The 13,095-nt window shown below is 38.4% G+C and overlaps 1 protein-coding gene across 1 annotated transcript in view; it reads right to left on the reverse strand.

Moving 5' to 3' along the window:
• Nucleotides 1-12,863, reverse strand: part of LOC146471005 (uncharacterized) — a 55,935-nt gene extending 43,072 nt beyond the window's left edge. The window contains exons 1-2 of the mRNA XM_085121311.1: nt 12,774-12,863; nt 10,082-10,237 (exon numbers count right to left, since the gene is read on the reverse strand). Of these exons, the coding sequence (XP_084977437.1) occupies nt 10,082-10,237; nt 12,774-12,861 (244 nt within the window). The 5' untranslated portion in view covers nt 12,862-12,863. The remainder of the gene's footprint in view (nt 1-10,081; nt 10,238-12,773) is intronic.
• Between the last annotated feature and the right edge of the window lie 232 nt (nt 12,864-13,095).

The following is a 13,095-nucleotide window of genomic DNA, read 5'->3' on the forward strand; positions in this document are numbered from 1 at the left end:
GCCATCATAAGTATTCGAGACGACGAGAAACAGGTCCGACAATATTTTAAAGAAGTTGACACTAATTACTCCGGGTGTCGGAATGTTTTGCACGACGATAAAGTGGGTTCCATTCCACTGAAAGATTGCAGAGTTCAACCGAGATGTAGTTTTATTCCTGCGATTAGCAACAGCAAGGTAATGTTTGTCAGCGATCGTAAAACATTCCATGTCGCGTCCTCCTATGGTGTCTATGGTCTGATAGAGGTAAAACGTTCCAGTTGAATCGTCCAGTTTGTAGATGTAAGAGTCTGTGTTGTATCCGTTGTTATCATCATAAAAGTGAGCGAAGCCGAGAAACAGACTCCCATCGATACTAAACTGTTCAATGGCGTCAGCACCTTTTGTTAGCAGGTCTTGAAATTTTTCGAAGTGGAGCATTCTACCTGAACAATCTTGATAGGAAAACAAAGATTCCATTTCACATTAAAAAGGAACTTTTATATAACATCAATATAAGCAGAATATCATTAACTTAAAATGACAAACTTAAGAATGCAATGATTACCACCGCAATATGATGTTTGAGCAACAGCACTAGCGCTTTCCATATTCGTTTCTTGCTATAATTAACAATTATTCCAAGAAGCGCGAGTGGAATAACTGTTTTATTAAAAAAAAATCAGGTAATATTCGTAGGCCTTGCTGATTTCCTTTTCAAGAGCAACCAGAAAACAATTTATGGTCGTTACTTCTCGGGCATGGTATAATGGCTCATATACCATGGCCGCTAAGCCAATCAAATCCCTGGAATTGCATTATACAATGATTCAGTTTTTAATGATTAGGTGTAGTTAATAGTAATCGGCCGGGCTTGGATGAGACAATCATTTTTCATTTCCAAGGGCAGGACCTTCAACCCTGTGGGATGAACGGACGCGATAAAGAGTTCGTTTAAGCGAACCTAATGAAGCCAATGGATTTATCCGGTTTATTAAAGACAAAAGCTTACATTTGTATATTTTTACTCGACGAGACCATCTGGGCAACTTAACAAGAACACAGCTCGATTTCCGGACAACCTGCGTGTTGTGTTTGAGAAAAGCTCGATTTAACAATAGCGCGATTTCAAAACAAAATCAAACGAACGCATTGAATTTAGGGTGGAGATGGGCCTTTAATCTGTTTATATGGCAATGTGTTATAATGGCTTCTGTACACGTTTCTATTTTCTATGTTTATCAACCAATCATATCTCAACTTTTCATTAGTATCATTTTAAGTATTTTATTTCCAATTTTTAATTAGCTTTTTGCAGTCTCTGAAGAAGGTTAGTTTCGTCTAACCGAAATATTAGGCAATAAAATGACCCTTTTTTAGCTGTCCGATCAGTCTTATACGTTTGGTTTTACGTTAAAGACCCATGTTTACCTTAAAGGCCTTTCGCGCGTTTGTTATTGTATACAAATTTTTTTATTTTTGAGTCTTGCGATCTCATTGGTTTACCAGAATGTTTCCGCTGGGGTGAAAATTCTTGGTGTTTTCTTAATTAATCACACGAGACAACAGGGGCACCCAACAACAGTTTTCTCTCAGATCCTTGAAACGCTATTTCAGGCTATCTGGAGTGCCTTTAAAGCTCTGTAGGTTCATTTTAGGCCGCGCTATAATATTTTTATCTGTTCGGTCATTCTAGGGGAACTTGAGTCTTTTCGAAATTACTAGGTCATCGTTTGTTCCTTTCCCGAAAACCTTAAGTCGTATTTCCTTTCCGAAAATCTCAGCTGACCTTTATTCGGTACCCGAAACGACATTTTTATCAATCCGAAAACACCAGGCCTTAAATTTCCCAAAGCACGAAGGTTCGAGGTGAAAATTCCCTTTAGAAAATTGTAGGGGATTAAGGGCCTTCCGAACAGATACTTTACCGAAACGATCTGTTGGGTGCCCCTGCAACTTATCCACTGGATAAAGTTATCCGCTCTTTGAACAACTGGGGCCTGATGGAAGCAGTCGGCAAACATTAAAGATCGTGCGGCCATGACAACAAAACTCTTATTTTGTTAACACAGGCGAAGATACTGACAACGGTGATCGTGATTAACGGGATTTTTAACTGAGCATCTCCAGCTCCAGATTGGGCTCGAGGTAGGCTCGAGGTATGGTGATGTAGTCACGCTCTTTTGAACTCCGGTCGAGGACTTGTTTATTTCGAGTGAACGCTCTAAATGTCTTTAAATAACCTACTAGTATTAAACGTTAAACGTAAGCTTTACAGCAGGTCATCTTCTGGAAGCTCCAGCAACTCGCCCGACGAGAAAAGACTGAAGGACCACGCTACCAACGCGACGGATGACAAAGTTGATGAAAGTGACGAAGTTCGACATGGCAGAAAAGCTATTAAAGAGAATGGATCAAATTTCACTCAAGATTCAAAAACTCGATGCAATAGGAGCGAAGATAAACAAGCTAGACAGTATTGAAGAGAAAATAGAAAAAATCGCGACGAAGTTGAGTGAAATTGAAAATTTGGTGGTGTCACGTAGGTGTGAATTCAATGCTTCGAAGGAAAAGCATGCGGACCTACAGCATTCTGTTGATGAAATTAAAGAAAGCGTCGATTTTGCTCACAGTAAAGTCGAATTGTTGGAGCTAAAAGCCTATAAAACAGGAGCTAATTTAAAGGAAGCAAGAGAGGAGTTACAGAAGAGCATTCTTTATCTGGAGGCATACAGCCGGCGTGCAAACTTAAAATTTGCAGGCATCCCGGAGGTTCATTTAGCGAGGGCCAAGAAGATACAAGAAAAGTCTTGGCAGAGGTTCTTTCTACAAAGCTTGGCATTCAAAATCCCGATGATATAGAACTTCAACGAGTGCATCGTATTGGAAAGAAGGGTGACCGCCCTCGTATGATCATCGCAAGAATCTTAAGATATGCTGACGGGGAAAGAGTAATGAGAAAAGCCTTCAAACTGAAGAACACTCACTTCACGATTTACGATGATATACCTAAAGAACTGATCGAGTTAAGAAAGAAGCACATGCCAGCCTTTCGAGAGGCCAGAAAAGCAGGAAAAAAGGCAGTGTTCAGTACGTCTGAGCCAGATAAACTCTTCATCGATGGCAAACTTGTTGTCTAGGTATGAGCTAAAGAGTAGGTGCTATATAAATTTACGCTTAGTTATATTCTTATATATCCTCTGACTTTGGAGTCCAAAGAGTAGTGAGAAAAAGTAGATCGGTTGTTATCGCCGGGGTTTACTTTTTAATTTCTCTACCCCTAGCTAGAGAGAGTCTAATTCGCATGGTCGCATCCGGGAATTATTCTAGCGGCCTCTTAAAATTGTGTGTTTGTGGTGTTTTTTCTGTATGTGCAGCGCTATCGCGCAAAATGCAAATTGCTAAAGTTTTTGCTTCGTGTTTTAGTTGGAATATTATATTTTTCTCGCCTTTTCTCGCCCTTTCTATGCATGCTACGTTGGGAAACAATAGGAAATTAATAGCATCAACCATTCGAGAAGTTCATTGGTATTAATTTTAAAATGCTTTCTTTAAATGTCCAAGGTATTCGCTCCCTGGAGAAAAGTTCATTCTGTCATGCAGAGAGCGAGTCCCTTGAGCATTTACTTATTTCATGTTCTTTTAACCAGACTTTCTGGCTGGAGTTTATTTGTTGGTGTAAAAATATAGGTATAATCTTAAAAGAACTCTCTCAAACGAATAAGCTTTTTGGAATTTGGGATAGGAAAGATGACTTTTTAATACTCAATCAGTTATTAATTACAGCTAAACAATACATTTATGATTGTCGAAGAAATACTGTTCGACCATCCCTGAAAGTGTTCTGTATCAAGCCAGCCTACGTCTATCAATTAGAATCACAGATTGCTAAATTGAACAACAAAGAGCCTAGTCATGTTCTTAAATGGAAAAAATATATTAATAGCTTAAGTCTCGCGTAAGCACATCCCGGCTAACATTTAATTGCCCTTTGTAGCGATGTTTTGCAGTAATATATGCGATATCTAACTTTCGTGTAAACAACACGTAAGCAATAGTGTCTTATCTCAAATTTGTATGCACGCCTGTGTGTGTGAGTTTGTAGGTAAGTAATGTAATTATTGTAAGTAATCTGTACATGTAGTATTCTTAAATATCCTGTCATGTACAGCAAATAAAAACTGTTACAAAAAAAAAAAATCTCCAGCTCAGTGAAAAAAAGGTGCCTGTTTTCATCGGTAACAAAAAGAAGCAGTTTTTGAAGCTTTGTTGATCTGTAAATAAACTCTGGGTCATGCTCAGAGAGTGACGTCATCATTGCACCTGTTCCTTGATGATCATTAGCAAAGGGTTCTCATGATGTCTGCAGGGTCTAAATTGTTGTATCAAATTTTAATAACTTTTTATAATTAATTGACCTCTTCGAAGAGCGCAAGATAATCAAACCAGTTGTGATCCCAACGCCAGTTTTATTGATTTTTTTTTTCATCACTAACAACAAAAGTTGGCTGTATTTTCTATGTATTTTTCTATGTATTTTTCTAATATGACGTTCTTACAAAAATGCCTGATAGACTACGTATACTTGACATTTAAAAAACACTCATGCAGTTACTATAACATCGCCACTTTAGTTTTATTCTGCTCTAGCCCTATATGCGAGTCAGGTCGTGTGAAAGTGGACTGGATCGATGGCGTCACAGGCCTCACTTCTGGCAAACAACAGAAGGGCCCGATTTTCTTTTTACTTCGCACGGGAAGTCATTCCACCTTCTTGTAGATGTATCAGTGTAGGCGCAGTGCTCCTTTCCTCCACTGTTGTTTGGTTCGTTAGGCGCCCAAGAGTCATACTTTCCTTCTATCGGTGTGCCATCAACCCAGTAGAACTTCAAGCCAGGGATTTTTCGACGGAGACCAAGCCATGCCCAAACTCTGCCATTTTTCTTTAGGAACTCTGAAATAAAATCGTTTTCCTCGGCTGACTTGATGATAACGAGGTCTGCCCCAAGATCCTTGCATTTTTCCCGTGCCGCGCTGAATGTTTTGGATGTGGTACTGATAATGTGATAACATGAACCTTTACGGTGAGACCAACCTGCTGGACATCCTGAAAAAAAAAAAAAGAGATATGAAACAAAGAGTCGTTACTGTGAATGCGGCCCGATCCATCTTCGCTTAATACAAGCTCAAGTATTACGTACTAAATTAAAAAAAGAAATTAAAAAAATATATATCATCTAAATGATAATAAGCTAAATGATAATATAAGCTTTTATCAAGCTGCCAGTCAGGGATCTGCATAACTGACTGCAGCAGTTATTTCTACGAATACTGCGGTACAAATCTATAACGCCTTAATTTTACCACACTTTGATTGTGGCAGTCCTGTCTGGGGCGATTTGAGTGGGCAGTTATTACACCTTTTTCCCTTCATTATCAGGAAATAAATTTTCATTGGTGCGAAAACATTGGTCAATAAAATTAATGTAAAATCAGTTTAACTAGGAAATGAAACATTTCAATTTGTGGCAGAGTCATTAAGATTACCGTGTACCTTCAGGGGTGGCTTCAGTTAAACGGATATAGCGCCTCTCAGTTACATCACTGATACCCAAATTCCTATATCAAATTAAAGCTTATAGAACTGGGTATTCAAATATTTCATTGCTTTTCCAAGAAAATAAATTCCCAGGTTTTCCGTAAAGTCGGAACTTGAAGGTCCAGGTCATCGTTCAAGAGTTCCAACTCAATGCGATTTTTATATTTTGGAAGTTTGTGTTTTTTCTCCAGGTCAGGATCCCAAAAGCTTAAAAAACGTGTCGGGATTTTGTTCAAAAGTTACAAAACCTTTTCAAAACTACAAGAAAACCATGCGGAGTGAACGCACCGAAATGGATTTCAAGGAAAGAATTGTTCGAATTATCGAATTCCCCGACACATTTTTGTTGGTTATATATTTTTCTAGCATCTGGCCAAATTTTACTGAAATCGGCCAAATCGTTGTTGAGTTGTAACTCTTGAAAGTGTCCCCTGCAAGCGAAAATTAAAATTTGAGAAAACTGTGTTTAAAAAAAAAATATTCGCTACACAAACAGGTACCGCCCTTTAACGCCTTTATGGAAAATTAGCCAATCATTTTGCAAGCTACTTTTTCTTCCAGTCACCTCCTGTGAAAATTTTCTCGCAGTTTTGCACGTACTCGCGTTCCAGAGTAATCAACTCCTTCACCATTTTGTTGGATATCTGCGGTGTTTGTTGTGCGCGTTCGTCGATTTTGGAATCTGCAATGATTATGGGAAAAACAAAATGGGGACTGAAGCCGACCTCGTCAAGCAAAGCTGTTGGGCCGAAGCAAAAGCGGCTGAGGAGGGTAAAATTATCAGCGCTACGGAATTATCGGGGAAACACCGTAACCGCATGATTGTATTGTCTCCGTCAAAACGAAAATTCTTGGTGCTCTTCAGTCGAAAAGCCGGCGAATAAATCTATTCAAGCGAAACATTGTTGAGAATAGCGAAGTTTCGAAATTGCTTATCGAAAGTTCGGGTGAAAATTCGCTCTTGAATGAACGTCCCAAATTGTTAACGCTGCAAATGGGAAACAAGTATCCGTTTGACACTTGAAATAAAACGTTTAAACGGAACCGTTTAAAAGAGCTGACTCCGTTTAACGCTTTGGAAATTGCCGTAATACAGTAAGTCTTTGTGAAAACGGTACAAGCAAAAGCGGCGGCTTTCCCTTTACTAGTTATCTTATAGCCACAGGCGACGTGAGAAAAGATCAAGACATAGGACATGATTCAGAGACAAATCGAACTGATTGATTTTGCTTCAGTTGCTGCGATTTATTTGAATCTCTGTGCCTGCAAAAGATCTTTAGTCGCCAAAGCGCTGGAGTTGTCTCTGGTTTCTTTCGTGAAAGTCTTTGCGAACGGAAGTCAAGGGTTTGCTTCGCTTTGATGCGTCCCTTTGATTGATGCGGTAGAGCACTCGAACAGTTCAAGCGTTCAACGTTGGATAGTTTTAGTTTGGAAATGTTGATCCTATTGCTGTATAAGATAAACGGTGATCTTGATAGAAGTTTGTATGAAAAGGAATTAAACGTGTAGCTCATTTAATATCGCTTTCAAAATTCGTGTAGTGCTGATCCGCCGGTCTATCGCTCTATCATTACATTATCTCTCCCTTGGATGGTATAGCAATGATGAGATATTCTTAATTCGACCGTTTATAAACCGGCAGCTTACTAAGCAAATGAGTATGTTTGAATAACTTATTTTCTCATCGTTTTAATATTGAATTCAATAAGGATAAACACGATTATAATACTAGATGTAAAAATAATATCCGTAAGAGTGCATCTAGTAGGAACTGGGGGCATTGGACATCGACAAATTTTGCCTCAAACGATTGGAATAAATTAGACCTTTCAATCAGACAAAGCCCATCATTAGCTAGTTTTAAAAGAGTGGTAAGAAATGTAAATAGTCTTTAGTCTAATTTTTGTATATTCATATATTAGTCTTTATTTTTCTTTTTTTTTTTTTTTTTTTTTATTCGAGGACTCTTTTGTAAATCACTTATTAGTGACATTGATTTCCTCAATAAAGATTATTATTATTATTATCCAATTGCCTTTGTCAATAGGAACAAACGAAGGAAACCTTCCTGGAAAACCATTCCATTTATTAAATATCTTTTCGCAATTGTATTTAGAAGAATCAGGTCAAATTGATCAAGTCAAACGGATCAAAGTTGCGTGCCAAGGTCAGTTGTCCGTAGAAGTCAGGAACTGCATTGTAAGATTGTGAATTGAACAATTATCCTCAAAATCTATGTCACTGCATGATATTAGTATAAAGGAAATAACGGGAGATGTAAAGAATCAACCATAAGAGGACACAGAAAAAATCTGAGCCCCAGATGGGATTCGACCGTTCTTGCACGGAGGGCCGTTATTTCCTTTATACTAATATCATACAGTGACATAGGTTGGTTGGCCGGAGGCTCCTTCATAGGCGAAGCATTTCTTGTAATTAATGTGACTGCGTGGTGCAGTTGAGCCTTAATGTGTTGCTTATGATGGACTGCGTGACAGCGTGATGCGGTTCGTAAGTTCAACCCACAAAAATGATCCTTGCGACGAGTCCTCAGTAGCTCAGAGGTTAGAGCATCCAATATAGAACATGGTGGGTCGTGGGTTCGAATCCCATCTTGGGCTCAGATTTCAGTTTTCTGTGTCCTCTTATGGTTGATTCTTTACATCTCCCGTTATTTCCTTTATCGATTTTTGTTAAGCGGCTCGCGAGCAAACTCAAGGTGAAGTTTGCACAATTTATTGCTCAAAGCGTTCGGAACAATAACGTGAAAAAGACGTTAACTTTGAAAGCGCTATACGAGGAACAAGGCTAAATGGCTCAGTTTCAGTTTCACTCATCGCAATCGCGACAGTAATAATTGCGTGTTCGTATTAATTTATTACGGCTTTCTATGATAGCGGCGGTAGCTGGAATCCACTAGAGATATTAACTTTTTTTCACTCTTATATTCAACGTTCTATATGAATTGTAACTTTACAAGTGAAAGCAAACCTTAGTTGTAAGTGTTGCGTTTGTGTTCGCGTTTGTAACAAAGAGCGACTGGTGGGGCGCGAATTTTGAAAGCAATGCATGGAACAACGCTTAATGGATTAGTTTTTGTTTAGTTCAGCGCAAAATTATTTTGGGGTCGTTCCAGTTTTTTACGGTTTTCTAAAAGTCGCAGGCTATGAAAGTCCTAGCTCGGAAGACATGATGAGGACGTCGACTCTTTAGCGGCTGTTCTGTCCTGAGGTGTTTACTTTTAAAATGTCTGAAATTTTTTTGGGGCCTGAAAGACTGGTTATTTTTAGAGATGACAATTTCGTAAGCACTCGGTTAGTTTCGTGTTTAAAAATGCCTGAACGAAAACTCTTGGAAGCCTTGTTTTGAGACATTTGCGCGAGTGAAACAACTGTTTACGTCACAAGTTCCCCAGCCCTCTCCCGTTGGATTATTTCTGCCTCGACAATTGGTTTCACACCTCACTACCTCAAAGGAGGCATTGTAACACAGTCGCGTACGAAGATATTTGAATTTCGCGGTCGGTGATCAGGCTACTCAGGTTATGGCCCCTGTTTACGAACAATAAACGGTCTTTCCCTTAAACAATAGTTCATCGCAAAAATAACCATAAAAGGAGTGAAAATGTGTCCTATTGTCAACCCAAAAAGTTGAACGAAGTTGCGGATATTGCACAAAGCTTGATAACGCGAAAAATAGCGATACTTGAGGAAATAAGCTCGATGGACGTGGATTGTTTTCGCTATTTGGTAGTTTTTGTGCGAAATTTAGCTCTGCGCGCAATATAAAGCCTTTATGGTGTACATGGGTCTTAAGAGTGTCGACCGACCGGTCTGGATGTAATTTATTTAATGTCTCGGAGATGTTCCCGAAATCGGTCACCTAGTCTCGCTCCTTTCTCACCAATGTATAACGTATTTTATGCAACTGATAACATTATTAGAGGTGCATGGATGTAAAACGATCAGTTTTTGAATAGATCGCTTGTGTAGATTTGTGTCCGTATAAAGGTAAAAAGTTTGTGAAAAGAAGAATCACTATCATGTTTTCTAGGCGGTCTTTTAGTGTGTGAATTTTCATCTTATCATGTTTCCAGTTCTGGAAGCTCAAATGTGTTCAGTAAGTATTTATTATGCCTATCAATTACTAGAGTTTTTGCGTGGTAGTACAACCCGTTTTTTCTCCCTTTTAAACTATGCTACGTCATCTCACTGAAACGGTGTTTGTGCAACAACGTGAATCTTTATAGTTTTAGTGACAAAGACAATGATAAAACGTACAGTGATGAGTGAGACGAGTTTGGAGTTTGTAAGTTTACTGTTTTCAACCTGAGGCTGTCAAGCAAAACTTTTCCCAAAAACTTTGAACAGAGAGAAAACTAACACTATTAAAAAGCTGTATGGTTATGAAAAATTGTCGCAGTTTAATCAACATTACTATGGTAACGCAACATTCAGGATCCAACTGATTCTGTCTGTATAATGTGAAGTCATTTTTACCTACCTTCAAAGCAACGGGTGCGTTCAATCTCTGCGGCTATTCTGTCGATTAGGTTCTTAACCTTTTCTTGCTGTTTCTTAACCTCGTCGTTTTGCTTACAAATCGCTTCAATGACTTCCTTTTCAGCGGTGGTAGCTGCAACTTGTTTTTGGTAACACTCTAAAAACATATAATACCACGAGAAAAATGTTATTTTAGTCATTGACAACTCTGGAGGAGAACTTTCGATAATTATAATTATCACGCGGTTGTAATAATCTTGGTTTATCAGAAATAATAGACTAAACAACACATTTTATGTTTGTTTGTTTAATCCCTTTCTTCATATTCAACAATCAATAAACTGTTGTTCAAAAACAACTAACTTTTGCACTCCGTGAGTACTCCTAATCCCCTCCCCGACTTGACCTTTTTTCCCCAAAATCCTGTTTGGAAAGCTTCACAATCAACCAAGTCTGAGTTTCCTTGAGCTATGACAAATAACAAAGCTTTCAAACGAAAGGAGTTTAAACATTGAAACTTTTTCGGGCAAAATAATAGCGGAATTAAACGATTCTTGATACATACGTTCAAAAACGTTCTTCCTCATAACTTAAAAACGTTGTCTATTGTAAGTATGGCATCGTTTTTAATTATTATAGATATCAAAATTCCTTTCTTTCTTGATTTAAATTCTATAATCCCAGTAAAAATTTCAATAGCAATAGGTCTAATTTGGGTAATTATAAGAAAACGAAAAAGTGGAGGATTCTGGCAGTTGTAATAAAGTGACGACCTTCTCCCGTACCTACAATAAATCTTCTTATTTTTTGGGAGATAACAACTGGTAAAGTCCGTTTTCATGTGTCAGCAATCTGGAACCTAAAGTCCTTGGGCTCTTTGGTCAGCGGTTGATCGCCAGGAGAGACTCTGGTGAGTTCGGAAAAAATTAAACGTTTTGATTGGCTGCCCCTAACGGCTTGTTTTGTTTACCACAGAAATCCGGCGGTAATAAAATTCCAGTTCCCCCAGAGTCTCTCCCTGACGACCAGCCGCTGGCGAAAGAGCCTGTGGACTCTGCATACAAGATTGATGTGTCAGGAATGTGACACAGCATAACTGCGCATGCTCAACATTTGTAGCAAAACGTTTTTGCTCACCTATTGCCCAAGATGGATTTTCAATACCAATTTTACCGCTTTAAATGTCTGTAATAATATTTCACCTTCCGTATCCAGAAAAAGAAAATCAACGATTTCAAGTTTCTGGGAAAGAACAAAGACGCCGCTAATATAAGTTTTGAACTTTGACAATGGTAGCCAAAGTGTGCGCGCTGTATCACGCGTATAAGTGAGTTGTACGGGTCACATTGCCAAACAAAACTTTTCACAAGACTTTGAACAGAGAAACAACACTATTAAAAAAGCTGTATGTTTATGAAAACTTGTCACAGTTTAATCAACGAAAAATTTAAACCGATATGCGAAACCGCTTTCAAAAAAATGACAGAAGTGTCAAGATAAATTTTTCTACGAGCATGCAAAGCAAAGATCTGAAGAGTTGTGCGCACAAGCCATTTTCATTGGCCAATCAGATTGAAGAACGTGACCGATTTTCCCAGAGTTTTCTTCGAAAAGAAAACATCTGGGTACAAGATTAGCGAGGCCCATTTGCTCTCGCTGTGAAAACTTTTGCGTTCAAGCGAAAACGAGTGAGCATCTAAGACTCAATACTTATGAAGTTAAATTAAAGACAAACTAAGGAAACTGAATTCGAATCAATAAAAATAATTTTGTGCAAACAAAGTTGGGATTGTGTTATTTTAAAAGGAGATTTAAGTGTGTTTATGTTTTAAGTACGAGAGGTTTTGAAGTGGATGTTTTCAGCTGGCAAAAAGTTATTGCTACACGATAATACAGCGTAGGTTAAATTGCCTTCCACTGTTTTAAATAAATTAAAAAAAAATAACCACGGTTATCTTTCACTAGATAGAAAAAAATGTTTCTGTTCTTTTTGAGGTATCACGCGCAAACGACTTTAATATCAAGCGGAGGTGGGCTTCCCCGACTTCGATAGATAAAATGTGATTGGTTAAGAGAAAGGAGTGGAATTGAATGGCCACATCTGGGAAGGAGACGTTTGTGAGGAAGAGGGTAACACGGCTTGTTTTCTTCTACGGAAATGAGTGGAATAAATTGTCTATGAAAATCAGGTACACAACCGTCATTGTCAAATAAATTTCAAACCTAACTGTCAGTCGTGGTATTTGCAATAAACGGACGAGACGTTTAAGTTATGCCCCATTTACCCGGCGTTTATATGAACGTTAAATGGCGCGAAATTAAATCGAGGAAATTAGGTAACTAAATATTGTAGTTCTTTTCCACAAAAAAGAAAACTAACGAAATGTGGTGTTTGTTTCCTTAATTAACTCCAGAAAGGTTTGGCGTAAATTAAATTGTTGCCTGAAAATATATATGGTTGTAACAGCAACAGGAGTCGAACCTATTTATTGAGCTACAAGGGACTCGTGAGAGCTAGGCCATTAAACTGCGCCTGACTACGTATTTTTAGCCTTTTTCAGTTCATAACAAAACCTCTTAATTTCCTTTTCGCGTCTCAAATGTCAGCTTAGGGTAAAAAGGCTTTACGGTTTGCGCCCACCCTTGGGAGAACTCTGATCACAGGCTAAGCTAATGAAATGATGAATATTTACCTCCAGACTCCATGGAGCGTTTTGCCATCACCGCCACATGGAACACTGTGATGACGAAGACAAGGAGCATTGTTTTTTCAAAAGCCATCTTGATTCAAACGAATAAAAGAAAAACCCCGGGGATTAGTTATACATTTGTTACCGTAGACAATGAGCAAAGTTTTAGTTTTCTCAGGGAGTATAATCAAGGGAAACAATTTTCGCGCTCACTTGTGAGGTTCGCCAGCTTTACTCCCTGGCTAAGAAATTAAGGAGCTGCTCATAGTCTAGTTACTGATTCGTATTGTGTAATTTAGCAGTGGTGAAAGATCAATATATACGA

Source organism: Pavona decussata, unplaced genomic scaffold (assembly GCF_977016875.1).
Source record: "Pavona decussata unplaced genomic scaffold, jaPavDecu1.1 SCAFFOLD_107, whole genome shotgun sequence".
NCBI classification, from domain to species: Eukaryota; Metazoa; Cnidaria; class Anthozoa; order Scleractinia; family Agariciidae; genus Pavona; species Pavona decussata.